This window comes from Rhyacophila brunnea, unplaced genomic scaffold (assembly GCF_057557595.1).
Source record: "Rhyacophila brunnea isolate RB1 unplaced genomic scaffold, BYU_Rbru_1.0 scaffold_3, whole genome shotgun sequence".
In the NCBI taxonomy this organism is placed as follows: Eukaryota; Metazoa; Arthropoda; class Insecta; order Trichoptera; family Rhyacophilidae; genus Rhyacophila; species Rhyacophila brunnea.
The window spans coordinates 35669629-35689507 of NW_028232965.1; the positions used below are offsets into that span (position 1 = coordinate 35669629).

A 19879-nucleotide genomic window follows, 5' to 3' on the forward strand; every position below is an offset into this window, starting at 1 on the left:
TTGAATATCCGGACCTCAATTGTCAGAATTAATTTTTGATCATTTGTGTATGATTATAAGAAATTTATAATTTAAATATGAAATTAATAAAATAATGAAAATTTTCCAAGAGATGTTTTATAATTTTTTCGATTATCCGGATTTATTGTTATATGGACCACACTCATCCCTAAATGGTCCGGATAATTGAGTTAGTACTGTAATAAATTTGAATTACCTACTAAAAATTACATGCAAACACGATGGACACTACTTTAGGAAGAGGGAATTGGATACCTCATGAATATATTCTAAACAACTATGTGTATACCTATCATAGAAGATATGGCATATAGAAGATATGGCATATAGAAGATATGGCATATAGAAGATATGGCATATAAAAACACATGAATCAATGTACGCAATACGTGAACATGTCCAGAAATCATTTACCTTCTGTATCTCTTGCTTTGAAGAAAGGGTGGTTGTCAACTATATCATTTGGCCAAACAGTTTTTTTTAGCATATTCATGATATGTTTCTTGCCACTTAGGTGATTCTGAAAATCACAGAAAGAACATAATGTATATCTATTGAAGTCATGAAATCAACCAGCAAAAACATTAATTAGGTACTGTTTTCATATTTAAACTTCCAGAAATAGAAACAATATAAATAAATTCCATTGTAATAATAATATGGTCTATCATAGTAGTTAAAAATTCAGATTAAATATAATAAATAGGTACTACAAATATTATATTTCGGCAGACGCCATTATCCAAAGCGTAAAGCATTCGTTTCTCAGACTGGGTTTCGATTCCCAATAAGGTCATGTGATGTGTTTCACTCAAGGTGTGAAATTTCTCAGCTGCCGCTATTGAGATGCATTTACGAGCAGCAATCGTGGAGGCCCATATGATCCACCGAGGATCGGACACGGGCAAAAGAAGAAGAAATAATTGTACAGAGTCCAGTTTTCACTGCAGTGAATTTAACTGCACATCACCATCATAAGCGCCGTACATTCATTTTATGCTAAATTCTGACATCAACACAATATAAGTTAAACGGAAAACTATTCAATCTTGAGAATAACTACCGTATAAAGTATACCTATTGATAACAAAACGAAACTAGTTTCAATAGAATATAGACGGAAAAATAAAACTTAAAATGAAAGACTTGAAATAACCTCAATTAAGTACCTTTAACCGACAAGTTAGTCTATTTTTGGATCCAGGTACTTTACCATTATTCACGTGCCATAGTTTTCTTGTAGTGTAAACCCTGTGTACAGAATTGGATAAAATCGAATTTTATATGTAAATCAAGCTTTATATATACCTGCATGAATAGTAAGTCCATACAAGTAGCTTTGCAAGGATGGCAAAGAAAGACGGGCAGTTTTTTTCTCGATACGATAGAAAACATGGAGCGCGTTGTGCCATCCTCCAATTCAATTGTTTTGCTTTTGAGAAATTTATTAATATCTGCATTGTCTGAGAAGTCATCATGGGAAGGCTACAACAAACAAACGCATCATTAGTTATTTTATCCTAACAATATTAAAGTATTTTATACTAAGAAACAAAGTAAAACACAAAGTTTCAAAATTAAAAATTTTATGTATTACAAAGAATAAACCAACAGACGTAGTAGTTCATACATACAAATATTAATACGTGTGAATTTACTTAAAACATAACTTTTCACATTTATTTCACTGACATAACACGTCTTTCCATTTAAGCATTTACAACTAATCAAATATTTGATTAGCATTATAATTAAATAGAACCACTACAATTGCTGAGACACGAAGCACTGCAGCATTGCAGGACAGCACTCCAATGGTCCATGATTTGTCGAAACGCTTCCCGATGTTTGTGTAGGACATAGGTAGATAATCCATATATTCAGCAGCATTTTCAAAATGCTTAACATGAGTTAAAACACTATCAATACATATCCTCGGTCAAAGAAACTAAACATATTCCTGCAATATAAATAAGTATTTTTCCTGAAAAACTTTAAGTATTGTATTAAAATGATTTCTTTTTTACAAATCACCATAATATGATGCTAATGTGACATATAAATATAATAACAAATGGGGTGGGAATCATCTAAGAACGTGCATTGAATTCTTATTACCTACACTACTTGATGGCGGATAAATTTGTCACAAATATGATCGCCCCGCCCCGGTCACTAAGCACCAGATTTCGGCTGCTTCATTTGGTTAAGCATAATTATAAGCCACATACGTAATTTATTACTCTGATGTAGATAAAAAGTTACATTTTACAAACAGAGCTCTTATATTTAAATTGCTATAATGTCGATAATCTTCATGGTAAGTCACGGTTTAGTATTTCACCATCATTCCAAAAGATGTCTAAGTTGTGTGTTCAATATTTTAGATCAGGGTAGTTAACATGTAACATGTAACATGTAACATGAACAGCTTTCATGGTGGGCGGTAGGGGTTTTAAAAACATTTTCATTATGTTTTCATAAAATTCCCCGTGACAATTTAAATTTCAGAAAATATGCTATTTGTATCGCCCTCGCGTAAGTTTAGTTCATGTTACGTAAGTGAAATTAAACGGCGCTATAGTGCCACCTTCGTTTGTTCCTCACAAAAATTGAGTTCCTCACAGGTTCCTTCCAGTATTTAGTTTCACAGCATAAGCCTCGGGGATTTCATTAATAATTTAATTAATTAAATGTAATTTCATCAGACTTCATGCTTCTATGTATGTAAAGAATAAATAAAAAGATTTAACTGTAGTAAGTTGTTTTATAAAGATTTATTCTGCCAAACTTAGCAAAAGTCTGACATAAAGTATTTGGTAAGTAATTATTATTATATGCTTTAACTTGCTGTAACTCTGTAGCTTTATAAATTTTATATAGTAAAGTTACTTCCCTACTTTATAAATCTTCATTACTGTGGAACCGGAGAGCAGTTAGAAACTTTTACTACTAACAGAGATGCAAAAGTGGGCGGTAAGTATAAAAAGGTTGAGTACCCCTGTTTTAGATCATCCAAAAGTAGTTGAGATCTTATAGACTCTATAAGATCTCAATTACTTTTGGATGATCTAAAACAGGGGTACTCAACCTTTTTATACTTACCGCCCACTTTTGCATCTCTGTTAGTAGTAAAAGATAGAGCGTATGGCAGGGAAACCCAAATTTGAATTTTTAACCTAATTTGATATTTTTGTGTCTTGCCCTAATGCAATATATTTAATTACTACTTTCTCTAAGAACTTCAGTATTCATTTTTATTTGGTCTTTTTTTATGTAACTTTATTAATAAGCACCAGACCCTCAATCACATAAATGTAATAAATATTTAATCACCACAATCTGGCATCTTAAAATAAAACAACAAGATCAAATATCAACCATCAAATAACATAATTTTTTGATGATTCAAAATCCTTTTAATGATTTTCTAAATATTACATTATCTGACAATTTTACATGTGAAATAAAAGGCTATTTTAGATTTATTAGGTATTAGTACTAATATGAAATATAAATACTTACTTGAAATATAATATTCAATTTTAATTTAAATATACAATAAACTTTGTGATGTTTAAAACATTGCACAATGAATATTTACAAAAATCAACTTGCACATACCTGCTCGTGTCCCCCGTTTTTAGCATCATCCGAATCTTCATAGCCTTCCGTTCCGGGAGGGCATTCGGGCAGATCCATTTTCACAAGCACTAACCGCACTGATCAACGTATGATCTTCAACCAATCTCGAACGGTCAACTCAAAATAAACCAATCAAAATAGATTGATTTTTATGAATCGAAATGTTCACTTTACATATAATTTTTCACATTTTGTGAAAAATCAACCGCACAAATGATGGAAGGTTATCGCCCTGTCGGGAGACTTACGATTAGCTGGAAAGAAAAAAATAATGGCCATTTAATATTCATGAAAAGAATGATATCATTAAGAGCCAAATGGAATATTATGTTTTTATGGACGACGAAATAAAACTTTTAATAAAGTATCATGTGGGTGTCAAAGAAAACTAAGTATTATTTTTTTTGTCATTAAAAAATAAATATTTGTCTACCAAAAATATTATTCATAGTTTTAAGAACTTCAAAATAAAAAACTATTTATTATGTAAAAATACTGCCACATTAATTGAAATATCAACCATCACATAAAAACCTGTTCTTTATGGCGGCCTTAAGTAACACCAAAAAATAAATATATACATACCACATGAGTTACTCTTGAATATCACTGTTAAAATCCACTTCATAACACAATAATTTTGATGTTACATTGTCAAGAATTTATACAAAATAAAACATAACTTTCTTAACAAAAACAAACTCTTACAGTAGGTACCTAACTAACCAAACTATGCGCTTTTGTTGATGCCAATAATTGAGGTCTCAGGACTTTCAGATTTTGAGGGGAGTGTAATACAACTAGGGACATTTAGTGACAGAATACGAAGCATGCATTATAACACAACTTGCTAATAATTGACATTTTAAAGTGTTTTATTTAATATATATTGTAATATTAAATCGACGATATAAAGGTAATAATTAGAGCAGACTATCCAATGAACATGCATTTTATAATGGATTTATTTTAATTGTAAAATCATATTCGAATGAAATTCGTGTACGACGTGGATATGTTGATAAGACAAAACATCAATTCTCAGGGCAGCTCTTTCTAATGTTGGTTGGTATTCTGTGGTAAATCAGGAATATTTTTAAATTTTAGTTTGTTGAGAATTTGCAAGCATTTTACTACAATTTAAAATCATCCAAAAACATATAATCTGATTTACTACAGAATACCAACCTTACAAAGAGCTGCCCTGAGAATCGATGTTTTTAGACTTATCAATATATTCACGCCATACATGGAAATTAGTATTCATTGTATGTAGGTATGTAAAATGTATCAACGTTTTTAGATACATATTGCATGACTGAAATATGTAAATCATTGGTAAATTGTATCATATTTCATGTTTCGTAGCCTATCAGTGGATGGCCACCAGTAGAATTACTGTAGCACTGCACTTAGCCTCAATGTACATATATCATTAGAATATTTGGATAAAAACAAGTACTGCCATTGGACACTTAAATACGCATCCCCGATCCTAGATTCAGACTGCTCAGTAATGGATACATTATTTTGTTGATATCAGAGTCAACCGATGTGTGCCTCTCATTTTGGGCATTGAGGTGAAATATTTGGCACTGTTTCCAATAATTTTCTGCAAGCTGCAGTACGATCGGGTGAGTGTAGTCCAGGAGATCAGATCAGATAAACATCCACACCGCATACATTAAATATGTTGGTTTACCTCTAAGATAAGGTCATTTTTATGTTCACAATTTAAGAGGCCATAGAACTGTCACAGGGCATAAAATATTATGTTGTGTGAAATTCATGATAGTATCCACTGAAGATCTTTTAATTTTTGCATTTAATTAAATAAAAATATGTCAAATAGGTAGATACCTTGGATTTCCGCAGTATTCAGGATAATCAACACATCTTATTTTAAAAAAAACGCACAACTTGATATGTAATTTAAATCCTGCTGCCGCTACAAAAACACTTTCACAAAATTTGCCAGATATTAAAGCTGTTTGTTCACTATTCGCGAAATAACCTGTAACACGACACCAACGTAATTGTAATAATGTACACTATAGCATGTTAAATAATGAGTTTTGTGCGATGAACTCAAACCAATCTCAGTTTTCTGTACTAATCTATTATTTTTATACTAAGTAGAGCAAAAATAGAATTTTTTAGTCATGTTTTTATAATTCGATCATATTTACAATCAGACGGATGAAAAAAATTACAAAGCAGAGGTGTAGACTTGCCACTGAGCTCCGCGGAAGCCGACAGAGATTCACCAAAATTTCCAGATACTACTCAGCGGAATGGAAATAGTCCAATTATATTGCATTTAGTTTATAAGTGAATCAAAAAACGAAATAGTTTTATAGATAGTTCAGTCTGTTCAATAATATTATGAGGAAGTAGTATTTGCTGTTGGTAATGTTCATAGTTTGTATATAACTTGTGGTGCTTATACATGATCATTCCGGATACCAGTAGTAATAGTGATAATGAAACAGTTTAAGCTCTAAACTAAAACTAAGATAAAATCCATTTTTTCCCAACCATCAATGAAATGAAAGTCAATAAAAAATACTTAATTATTTAATGTAATATTAACTTCAAGTGACTGAAACAGTGATGAAATTCTCGAGGGTTCACTGTCATTTCACCTTTCAGTTCATTGTTTTATGTCCATTGGAAGAAGATTTGTGATCCCCTTGATTTGTGTACGACAAGTGAGTCAAGAATTCTTCATAAATTATGTTACGATCATGGAAAGAGTGTTAATTTATTAGTGTGTCGACTGAATTATGAGCATTGGGATAGTTAGGATATTATTTCAAGTAATAGTTGCAATAATATTGCACATATTATGTGCAGTAAAAATATATTGATGAACCTGATGGCATTTTGACATTTACCGATTTTCACAACCTGTCCGAACCTGCCAAATAGCACTACACAATAAACACGTTCGCTTATATGCTCGAAGTAACAGAAATTGTCACGATAGTTTAATTTACACATTATTATTGCCAGTAAATCCATGCATGTGTATACGCGCTATTAGGGTATTTCAAACATTAATAAAATTCTTACTTTATGAGATGCTGCCAATAAACTTGATAAGTTTTCATAAGCTCATTTGTTGACCGTATAATTTCTCGAATTTTTAATTTGTATGACTATTAAAAAACACAGTATAGTACTATATTAAACACTAAACCATCATGAAATGCAGATATCAATAATAATTGCAAACCTTGTTGAATATATCGAGGGTATACTGACGGAAGGCATTATTTCAGTTTTTGCTGTTTTAAATGCCAAAATGTATACAATTGTACGCTCTACGTTCTGGTAAAACGCACAAAGGCATAGGATATAATGGTGAGAAAATAGAAACATTATTAAATCATATTGTTATTTTTTTATTCTGATAGAAAGCATGATAATGACCTTATGCATTCTGCGTATACAAAATACAGGACTTGTAACATGTCGTATATTGTGTTTGCCATTAAGGTTAGTCTTTATAATGTAGAAAAAAAGTTTTTAGGTCATAAAAAAATCTACTACCGTACGTACCGTAGTCATTAATTCATATACAAAAACAAATTCTAATAAGTATGTGTTTTTGACCGGCTATTTTAAATATAATATACAATGTTCACGCGTCGCGCTGGCATTGTCCCGTGTGGTTTCGCTTTGCCAAATGCAACGCTATTCAGGAGCGTGTTTCCTCGATCGCTCGAGCAATCATGCCTTGTAATGAGAATGAGTGTGACAGCAATAATATTCGTCTGTAGGTGATAGCGTGAGATAGCAATACTTCTTCGAGCGCCACTCACTGTCACCAAGATGCGTTCCGTACTCGAACTGTATAAACGTATAACCAAAACAAGCTTTGTCTACGAACATTTTCACACACGGTTTATACGCTTGAGTTGCGCGAGCCGCTCAAGGCTCGTAAGACGCCCAGCAAAACCTCCCGAAAGCGGATTCATATTATAAATAATTATTGTCTGTTATTTACAGCTTGGATATTTTTTATAATGCTGATATAGCCTCAGCATTATTAAACATTATAATAGAAAAAAATCTTATTGACACATTTACGAAAACGGTTCTACTATTAAACTTAATTATTTGCACTATTCCGATGACATCAGTGGAAAGTGAAAGATGTTTTTCCACACTCAAACAGATCAAGTATTTTAGCAGAAACACCATCACGCAACCAAGATTGAAGGCATTATATATGCTCTGTATCCAAAAAAGAATGAATTTGTGTCGATGAAAAACAAAAGAATGGATTTCTCATACAAATGAACAATAACATAGGTACTTTAAAAAAAAGTGAACTACCAGTAAAATAACTCACTGATCGCCACTGAATTACAGTATATGTTTTTATTAATAAAATTAGAGGAATAATGCCCAATATATTGACAAAAGAACAATATAAAAAGATACTATAACCACAAACATCTAATGCACCAAAATCACCTTTATTCTCAATTTCTACCTATGACGTATACAAAAATACCCTTTTATACTATTAACATAATAACATCATCAAAAATGTTGATTTCTAAAATTACTGAAGACAGGACATAATAATGAAAGTCTACAGATTGTTCAGACTTAGCTCTCATAGATACTCCAAATCAATTTTATATTTTTACACGGTACGTTAGCCCTTAACCCATCGCGCCCTATCGGCGCCAATTTGGTGCCGGTGTTACATTTTGATTTTTTTTTAGTTGAAATTACTTAATAATATATGTAGCTATCATTTTATGATGTTAGTTATATACAGTCCAATATATTTTTCAAAACATATTTGATTTATAAAATCTATTTTTATTTTAATTTGTCAAAATAATGATCAGTTCGCTAGGTATGAGGTGTTTGAGACAGTAAAAACATAAAATGGCCCGCCATCTTCTAAATATCTTGAAGAGTATTATATTTAGCTCCAGTTTTAGTATATCTACCTATTATTATTTACTTCTATCATGGACTTTTTATCTATGTCATTTTGTATAAAAAAAGGCTATAAAAACCCAAAAAACTATATTTGACATGTTTTTTTCATTCCACTTATACACAAAGTTTACTTAAAATGTAAATACTTAATAGAAAAATTCAATACCTATAAATATTTAAAAGATTTATTTGAATTGAATGAATAATACATGAGTTATATCAATTTTAGAAATCAATGTGCCTTTTCAAGTGATCCTGAAAAATTAATTCTGTCTGGAATGGGTTTAAGATGGCAATTTGCACAGGTATGTCACTGTCTACTGCAGTGAACGCCTATTTTGTAATTTGCTTATCTCCAATAGTCACATGTGTCTCAGCCAGCAGGATTTCCTCGAGATTTTACAAAATTCTTCAAGAGATGAGTTCCGCCAAACATGAAATCTTGGGAATCACTGAGAGAGGTACACAACAGCGGCAGGGGCAATGTTGGGTGTATATGTTACGCCGAATGTGCGAAATTGAATATTACATGAAATGGGCAAAATTTTGCCTAAATCATGAAAAATGCAAGCCCGTTGCCTTATTCATGAATTAGACAAAATATCTGGAGAGTGCGTGAAATCGGCATTAATTTTTCTGCCTACTTCATGTCTTGGACAAATTAGATAGTAGCGCTACGGTGGTATTTTTTGCAACTAAACTAAATGTATCAAATAATGCTCATGGATTGGTCAAAATGTACATTTATATTATCTATGGTCAAAATAGATGATCGCGCTCCGTGGTGTTTTTTGCAACTAAACAAATGTGTCAAAAATGTCATTGATTATAATATAAAAATATACCAATTAATAACTACAATGGCGTTCATATCCATTTACTATGCGCAAAAAAAATCTAGAACTATAATATGATAACGGAAGAATTTTATTGAAAAGTATTTTCGCGATTTGATTCGTGCTTGGGTATCAATTGTGCAATGGTCGATTGAATGTTTGTGATAGTTTGTTGATACTTGATAGCTAACCTCAAAATGGACATTCAGTTGAATAATTTAATTCAGAATTACAAAACCTAACCTAACATAACCTAACCTAATAATAATAATATTATATTATGTCCAATTATAACTAATAAAACCATCCGTATTAAATTTACTTTTTCTTCTGTCATGTTGACAGTTCAAGAATTCCATACCGTGGCGAATTCATGTACTCAGCAGAAAAATTACCTAATTCATGAATAAGGCAACAGGCTTGACTATTACATGAATTAGCCAAAATTTTGCCCATTTCATGTAATAGTCAATTTCGCACATTCGGTGTAACATATATATTATCACAATTTTAGAGGTTTTCTTTGCATGTATCCATTTTATGAGCATCGCAGATATGAGTCATATAGTTCCTATTTACAATAAGTCCACTTTTAGTCAAAATGGAGATAATGATGACATTTTTTTCTACCGGCAGCGCTCCACAATAATAAAATGTTGATCAGTTCTTAACGGCGATAAATTCATGTGAAAAGAGAGTTTCAAAATCACGCTGAATTCCTATCAGCGATAAGTCCACGGTGCGGTTTGTTCCAAAGGCCGATAAGTCCATGCGACCTTGTAGACAGCCAATTACCATCGAGCATTTGCAAAAATCAACATGGCCGTTGTAGCAGTTCGCGTTATCAAAAGTGTCTCAAGTTTTTAGTAGAAATACAACGAAATAATATCTGATCTTACCCAGAATGTTGCTTAAGTGGAAGGAAATACATCAAGGAAACGAGACATCAATTAGGAATTAAGGAAAAAGAACGTGGATCATCGGGAAAGGTATTTGAAATACGACTATTTTGCATTAAATGTTGGCAAATACTGGGTGATTGAGAATTTCTCTCGAATTAAACAATTGTTTTTATTTTAGTTATTTCCGTACTCTTTTGTAATTGTTCTACCAGAACAAAATAAAATCTGTGTGATTGTAAACTTCCCTCGTTTTAAATAATAGTTTTTTAATAAGATTTTTTTATAAAAAAAAAATCTGGTAAAAATAACTCGGACTACGTTTATTTAAAAAAAAATATTGTGGTTACATTATTGATCGTAAATAAATATCATTATTATACATAATAGGTACATTTGTGTAAAAGTGCATGTTATTTTTTCAATGTATGCTTGATCCAGTGCAAGGTCCCAATGGGTTGGGCGAATGGCTAACAACCATTCCTCGAAAAAAAGGGTCTGTTGATATAACCTTCACTCTGTGGAGGCTCATATGCTCTGCTTAGGAGCGAAGACGGTAATTAACTTCTTTTTTACATTTGTGTATCTTTTTCTACTATCACTTACCTAAAAAACGTTTTAAAGTTACCTAATCATGTTAATATTTTTTTGATTTAATTTTAATAATCACTTGTTTATTAGACGAAGAGAAGACAAAACTTATGTTCGATTCGTTCTAATGTATTAGGTTTTATGATTATAAATAAATTTGAAAAAACACGATTTTTATTTTACTGACAATAATTCTAACACCACTAATGATTGAAATCATTCTATCAAATAACTTTTGTATTTATTGAAATAATAATTGTTTTTTATTTACCCTATACTTGTCAAACACTTATCGCTAGTGTTGAGAAACAAAGACCGATAAGTCACACCTACTGGGTTCCTAAATACGATAAATTTGACAGTTAGTTTCAAATGCCGATAAGTCCATCACTTTTTTATCAATTTCTCCTTTACTGCCACGAAAATGATTAATTTTATTGTGAATATTTGTATAAAAACAACAAACCACCATAAAATAAATTCAATCATAGGTTTTCTTAAGAAGTAGTATTAAATGAAAATATTTAGTTTGCCAACATTTTATCAAGTGGACTTATCGTATATAGGAACTATACGACTCATATAATAAAATGAATATACAGTCGAACTTGGTTATTACAAGGAAGATGGGACCGACTGAATTTGCTCGTTATAAGCGTTACTCGTTACATCAGAGAATAGGTATTTTAGGTAAAAAGTCGCAATTCAAACAAAAATACACAATTAGAATTTTTCTGCGAAATAAGCATGGAATTCATAAACTACAAAAGAAGTTGTTTATAGTAATGAACGCTGGTAGGTACCTACGGACTTCACAAACCTTGGATTTTTCAACCAAATGCGTGGATATTATTATTGTCGGCGATACACCATTTAGGTAGGTACTTAGACACTTAACTAGTGTCATAAACGTAATCCAACCCTGGCGGCATCCTGTCTGATCGGATTTTATTGCTTTTAGGGTCGAAATGTTTTTAAATGATCGACACATTAACAGTATTTTAGCTCGGTATATCCAATAAGTTGCTCGTTATAACAGTGTATAAATGTGTGGAGAAAATCAAAAACCAAAATGTCAACGAATGTTTCCTCATTACATCCGAGATCTCGCTATGTCCGAGATCGTAATAACCGAGTTCGACTGTGCGTTAATTAAGGATTAGTTTACAAATGCACAAGTGACCTTTATTTATTTTTTTAAATTGTGATTTCATGGAATTAGCTCCACATTTTCCATTTTGCCTATAATGTAGAGAAAGAAATTACGAACTAAACTACATTCATAACTCAAAACCACATAGATACACAATTTTATTCCAAAGACATTAATGTATATTAGAAAATATACAACTTAACTAGGTAGTTTACATTTGTGAGTTACGAGTTTGACTCAAATGATACGCAATGAATTATGCTTTTGATACGTTGGTATTTTACATTTTACCACGTTTTTATTAGCTCGCATTGTTGTTTGTCCAGTAAAAATTTTTTGTTTGTCCAAATCTTGCAATCGATTTTTAACTAACTTCCCAACTAGATAGACATCTGAAACTTTTAGAATATATCAGAACACAATTACAATGCATTCTTTTAATACTTTTAGCCATCTTTAAGCAAAATTGAATTCATTTTCAGTTAATTCTGTTTTGTATGGAAAGTTATTTAGGAAAAAAATTCGTAAAAAGTAGAACACTATTATTGGTTGCTAAGGGGGTCCTAGCAACTAAATTATTAATATATACGTGCGTTACTATGGAAATCAATATGAAATGTCAAAATGACATTTCAGTATTCTATATTTTATTCAGTATTTCTATCAAGTACAAAAAAAAGTATTGTCAAGTAAAAGAATTGTCAAGTTTATATGATTCAACAGAAAATTAAAAAAATGTGGTATATAAAAAGTTATTTTTATCTTGTAATTATTTCTTATTCAAGACGTTGTGAAACAACATAATATTATAACAGTGGCGAAGACTGTTAGTTGGAGATGGGTGGTTAAAAGATTAGTCTTTGTACATGAGACTGAGATAGATACGAGGGTGGGTCAATAAGTCCTTAGAAAAGCCGACAGGTGGCGCGACTAGTACTGTAAGTGGTTTGTTTTCATGCAGCGGCACTACCGATTCAGTATGCTGCGAAGTTTCAATCAGATTGGTCGGGTTGTTGTGTGTTTCTCGTACATTTAAAAAAAAATTTGCTTGTGGAAAATGGAAAAATGGAAAATGGAGAAAATTGAGGTTAGAGCTGTTATTAAACATTTTAATATAAATAGGTTAACAGCAAAGGAAATAAAAAATGAGTTGGATTTAGTTCACGGCATATCTGCTCCTTCACTTGCAACTATTTATAACTGGTTAAATGAATTTAAACGTGGTCGTACATCAACAAAGGATGAACCACGCTCAGGACGTCCTGTAGAGGTGACTACACCAGAAATGATCAATAAAATCCACGATATGGTGTTAAGTGACCGAAGATTAAAGTTGAGTGAGATAATTGAGGTTACAGGGATCTCAAAAGGTAGCGTCATTTCTATTTTACATGACAAATTGGGCATGAAAAATATTTCTGCAAGATGGGTGCCGCGTTTGCTCACAGTCGACAATAAACGCAATAGGGTGGTGGCCTCTAAAGCCCTGTTGTCGCTCATGCAACGCAATCCGGATGAATTTTTTCATCGCTTTGTGACTGTAGATGAAACATGGATACACCACTATACTCCCGAGACGAAAGAACAGTCAAAGCAGTGGATTGCGAAGGCAAACCATGTCCAAAGAAGGCGAAAACCGTAAAATCAGCTGGTAAGGTTATGGCTACTGTATTTTGGGATGCACGTGAAATTATTTTCGTTGACTATTTGGAAAAAGGAAAAAAAATAACAGGGGATTATTATGCATCTTTATTGGACCAGCTAAAAAACAAAATTGAAGAAAAACGGCCTCATTTAAACAGGAAAAAAATCCTCTTTCATCAGGACAATGCCCGTGTTCACACATGTTTACGATCAATGGCTAAAATTGAAGAATTGAAGTTCGAATTGGTCGACCACCCACCGTATTCGCCAGATTTAGCCCCCAGTGACTTTTTCCTTTTCCCAAACTTAAAAAAATGGCTAAGTGGACAACGTTTTTTTTTAAATGAAGAAGTCATCGATCGGACAAATGCTTATTTTGAGGACCTTCCGAAAACTTATTTTTCTGACGGTTTAAAAAATATTGAGAAACGTCTAACCAAGTGTATTGAGCTCCAAGGAGATTATGTTGAGAAATAAAAAAAAAATACAAAAATAAAAACTGTTTTAATGCTTTTTTCTAAGGAATTATTGACCCACCCTCGTACTCATACATTAATAATAATATTATGATATTGCTATTAGTGAATACACACATACACAGACTACTTAAAAACAACATATAAAATTGTTGTAACTTACTAGGTGCTCACAGATAATATAATTACATATTTTTTTTATGTGACATATACGCTAAATATTAAGCATATAGCCTAATGACAAACAACCCGATATGCGTGACACATTTTTTCATAATTATCAGGTACCACAGGATAAGTCAGAATCTTATGATGTAGGTACAGTTTATAAATAAATACCCCTGAATATTTTTGGTACTTTTCCTTTTCCCCTGGACAAGTAATTTTCATAGATTTTTAGTTAACATTATCGGCAAATAATTTTATACTTAGAGGTTATAGCTTAGGAATTAGAGGTTAATAGCTTCTCGCGCTGTTTTTTGTACACTTAAAAATAAAAGATCAGATCAAATTGCACAATATGTGACAATTACATTAATATTATGTTAAGAAATTCTCATAATTAAATGGATATACCTAGAATTATGCAGCGTTGAGTCTCTGCCACTTTCATAAATGTACCACATAGAGTTGTAGTTTTGAAATTATACGTTATGAATCTTCGGGTGATTGCGGACAGCTCGCAGGGCAGGGATTTCCAAACCCGTGCCCTACTTACTTAACCACATATTTTTAGGAACACCTATTCGCAAATTGAACAACCCTTTATTGCACATCCAATGAAGTCCTTAACAAAAATTAATTTTCATTATGACCCCATTCCATTGCCACAATTTCACTATCTTGGTATAGGTATAAGGTAACATGTTCCTGTAAGAACCTAACTGCACAATCATCAACCTAAACTGTATGAAATAGTGTTAAGTTCATATCAACAACATAATCATACCCACGAATCCTAGTCCAGACCGTGACACATTAGTCTGTGAACAAATGAACATTGTATAAAAACTATTCAAAAGTGTATTCCGTCATTGAGGGAAAACATTGTTTCCATACAGATGTTCTTAGTATGGACTAGGCATTTCGACACCAAAGTCCATATTATTTGTATTCACCACGGATGGTAAACAAGACTTTAGTGTAATTGTATTGGGACAAGTATTTATAGACATTTCTTCAATTTGAATTCTAATGGCTTTAAGTTTTGTACTGTTCCATTTGAGTCGTTTTTGTAAATTGGGTTTCTCCTTTCGGCATCTTCAGGTAATGATAATGCACACTGACAACGAATACTGTTAATTCTCAGATATATGAAAAAATACTACAATAAAAGGATGTAAAAATCTTATTACCTACCTACTTTACGTAAAGGATCAAGTAAAGGGTTTAAGTAAAAGATCAAGTATAAAAAAAAAACAAATAAGTTATGAAGTCTTTATAAAAACCCATTCGTAATAGACAATTAGATACCTACTCACTAATAATACATTCAGAAACCGCATAAATCGTGATTACTGGAAACATTGGCACCAAGTAACGTATTGAGAATTTAATAAAGTTAATCAATGAGAAATATCAATAAATATACATACATAAATATAATAGGTATAATCCATAATCGGTAAACTAAATGCATCAATCGCGGTACCAAAATGTCAGTAATGTCACAGTACTACGAGTGATTATAAATTATTATATTAAGAAATATTAGAGATAAATAGAGCACAGTTGCAGAGTCTGATCCATGCCACGGACGAGTTAACTCGCCAAAGTATGTATGTTGCGTCAGGCCACGGACGAGTTAACTCGCGGGTTCTAGTAAAACATCATAATTTCTGAATAAACTATTTGTGTATATTTTCTTAACAATATTTATCATTTTAGTGTGAAAATATTCACGATAAACTCGAGAAACATGTTGATTTGGTAAGTTTTCACAAATATTTATCATTCTGTTCATATTATATTATTTCATATTTTTTAAGGGATTTATTTTATTGCAAAAATAGCTGGCCTACAAGTGTCCACCTAGTAAAAATTGGCTGGCAGTGATAGTTACCAGCTGACATTCCCTAATAGCCCATTGCTCTATCCAATCTGAGTGTTTACATGGGAGACTTTAATTTTGTGTATACGGTATTGATATAAAACATCTATATGCATATATTTATGGGCCATCAAGTACTCTCGGTTGATAGTATTAATATTTGTTCAATTTGTTCGCTTGGCATGACTATGGTAGCGCATACAAACAGATCTGTGAATAATGTGAAAATGAAGTTGAGCACTGCATTTTAACTCGGTTCAGTTAAACCCTGTTCTACTTAAATTTTTTATTAGCACAGTACACTCTCAGTAATCCGCCGCTTGATTATCCGACAACTACTATAATCCACCGTTATTTTTACTAGTTGAAAGCACAAAATCAAGCTCTATAATTTGTCGGTATTCGATTGTCAAATTCAATAGTACGCCGCGTACAAGTATACAACGCAGACACGGGTTTATTTTGGAAACTTCTCCTTCATAAAACGTACGTTCATCGCGAAGAAAGTAATGTACCAGGAAGGAAAGTGCCCAAGGACCGCATCACAATTATGCCGTGCTCCAATGCAACCGGGACACACAAACTGAAGCTTTTGGTCATATGGAAAGCCAGGAATCCTAAGCCATTCAAGAATATCTGCCTCACTGAACAACTGGTTGTGTCAATTGATTAACTATTTAATATTTAGTTAATAAACTTAGTTTATAAACATGTATAATTTAGTAAATACTTGATTTTGATTATAAATAAAACCATAATTTGCAAGTACAAATTTCTCGAAAAAAAAACTATTTTTACGAAATACCTGTTTTAATTTTTACCATATTTTGTATTTATGCACTATAATCCGCCGCTTTCACAATTGGACACTTGTCTGGTTTTTGGGGTGGCGGATTACTGAGAATACTGTGATTATAAAACTTAATTGAAATAGGTAAGAACTTCAACTAAAGCCAATTTTTAAAAATTAGTCACATCATCAATTTTTGACTTCGACAGCCTTCTTTTATATCTTGTACAGTTGTTCATGGCTTTTATTAAATAAATCAATTATTCAAAGACTGTGCAGATTATCTACGAACCTGTCCAAACCTGTCAAATAGCATCATACAATGACAACATCGCGTTTCGCTTACCCTTGAAGAATGAGATTGGAGAGACAGTCAGCACTTTTATATGTAAACAGTTATTACAGCGATAGTTTAAAATACACACTATTGGTGCCAGTAAATCCATGCACAGGTACTCCAAAATCAATAAAAGTGATATAAATATGGTCCTTTTCCATTAGTTAATTAAAAAATTTGGTAATGGTGCTGCAGACGTTGTCATGAGCTTTTATAATTTTTTTTTACGAAAACAGTTTATGCCATGTAGACAATTATAATAAATACCCTTTTTTGTGGGCGCATAAGCTTTTCGATCCAATAAATTGTTAATTAAAAATTTGAAATTTTCATACATTTTGATGCATCATTATCACAAACTAAGATTATATTAGGTAATATTAGGTTGGGGTAGGTTAGATTAGGTTAGGTTATGCCGATTTTAAAACTAAGCTAGATTTTTAATAATTAATAATGACGTATTTAGCTTAGTTTTGAAATTAAAACTCAGACCAAAATATGGTAGACAAAAATATTTATCAAAATATGCAATTCAACTCAAAATACTCGAAAAACCGTTTTAGCCGCTCTTGAAAGTAAGCGCTTTATATAATACATTAATAAAACTATCTGAGATATAGCAATATCCGTGTTATTTCGGAACAACAAAAATAACTGTGTTACCGCGTTAACCAGTTGGAATAGCCCTGCAGTTTGTTATAATTGTCATTTTTATATGCAACAACTAATGACCATCTTCTTTTCTTTGAGTTTGTGAGAAGATTAGTAGACAAGGGATAGTATTTTTGCTTAACTTAACTTGACGGAGGAAACCTGAACCCATCGCGGGCTGTGGCTCAATTGATAATACTGAACATTAAGACGGACCAAAATAGTTGGTACGCAAAATATTCCCACAGACTCAATGTAAAAAGAAAGTGAAAGTAAGGTGTGGAATAGGTAAAGATACAGTACTCCACAATCATTAAAAAGAAAATACTTGGCCTGTAATCACATTTTTAATCATAAAAATCAAAATAAACATAACCTACACCAAATTATAGCATGAAAAAACAATTTAAAACTATTATTATACATTTTGTTTTTCATGAAAACTAAACAAAGCAGCAGAAACAAACGCAACAATGGTTGGTGGCATAAGATAACCACAGAAGAAACCCAGCAACAAATAAAAACCTCTGCCCCTTTCAGTGGGCTTCGCCTCAAAGGTTTCCATTTGTTTCTAGGTTACAGTAGAATGTGTTAAGTTTTACAACACAATTATAAGATGGCAATGGATAAATTCCAGCGACCACCATTGTCTCATTTGTTTCTGTCATTGATAGCTCAAATTAAATCATGTTTATTATTGGTATTGAAATATATATTTTTAATAATTCTTTTATGATGCATAATGGTGTAGGTAGATTGTGATTTCTAAAACAGCCCGTTTTTTTGGTGATATGGAGTACCTATCTACTGTATTTTTACTAATAAACAATATATTATCTGACATTGAATTTTCAATGATCAAATAATTCCCAATAATCTCTGTCCTATAAATAGATATCGGCTGTCAGTTTTAAGTTATAAATCCATAATAAATATAATAAATAATTGGCAACTACAAAATAAACTGTCAACAAATTGTACAATAATACTTAATTGTAGATATCATAGTACATTAATAACTGCAGACATTATATATATATATATTTATAAATTTTATATTTAATAATGTCGTGCTGCTTCAGCACTAAATTGTGTAAAATATGAATACATTTTAAGTATTTGTTCTGACTTCTGACAGTGGTACGGGTGAGAAATGGCGACCAGTCTCGACTCATATTTTACCTAAATCTAACACCACGTTAACCTATTCCTGGGACAGTAAAATCCACAATGTTTTTTTCGGTGAAAACATTATATTCACATCAATAATACTATTAATAACAATAAAGGAATAGCTAATCACTGAATAAAATACACAATAGCAAGCAGCGTAGACCGTAAATGTATTGTGGAAAAATAATCAAAATTAAGCATTTTTCTGAATACACTAACCTTTATAAGTTTAATTACTGTACGTCCATCCAAAAAGCAGTTTTGAATTAGCTTCAAGCTTGTAAAACGATGGTAAATATGGAAACGAACCCGTCCGTCACCCATACATTACACATAATTTTCATAGATTATTCATTATCCATAGACTATATACCAGTGTTGCCATCTTTTTCTATGCTGAAAGGCGTAAAAATTATAGTATTTCTAAAAAATATATAATACAGGAACATTTTTCGTCTTGAAACCTTATAGTATAAGTAAATAATTATAGTATTTTACAATTTTCGCAGAATTAAAATTATAATATTGTACTTATTGTAAGTACGGTGGCATCATATACCTTTATGCCATAGACTAAGCGCTTGGCCGTAGTCATGGGGCGTCTTCGACGCGGAATAGGCGCGGGGACGGGCACGGGTAGAGTGT

At 31.9% G+C, this 19879-nt stretch overlaps 1 protein-coding gene across 4 annotated transcripts in view; it reads right to left on the bottom strand.

Moving 5' to 3' along the window:
• The window catches only part of LOC147068273 (uncharacterized), a 62437-nt gene extending 42854 nt beyond the window's left edge, over positions 1 to 19583 (bottom strand). For 2 of the 4 annotated variants that reach the window (XM_085953229.1, XM_085953228.1), the window contains exons 1-4: positions 19454 to 19583; positions 3646 to 3920; positions 1330 to 1506; positions 436 to 541 (exon numbers count right to left, since the gene is read on the bottom strand). In XM_085953229.1, coding sequence (XP_085809355.1) covers positions 436 to 541; positions 1330 to 1506; positions 3646 to 3723 — 361 coding nt within the window. In that variant the 5' untranslated portion in view covers positions 3724 to 3920; positions 19454 to 19583. The remainder of the gene's footprint in view (positions 1 to 435; positions 542 to 1329; positions 1507 to 3645; positions 3921 to 19453) is intronic. The other 2 variants (XM_085953227.1, XM_085953226.1) reach the window with 1 other exon arrangement.
• Positions 19584 to 19879: the final 296 nt, after the last annotated feature.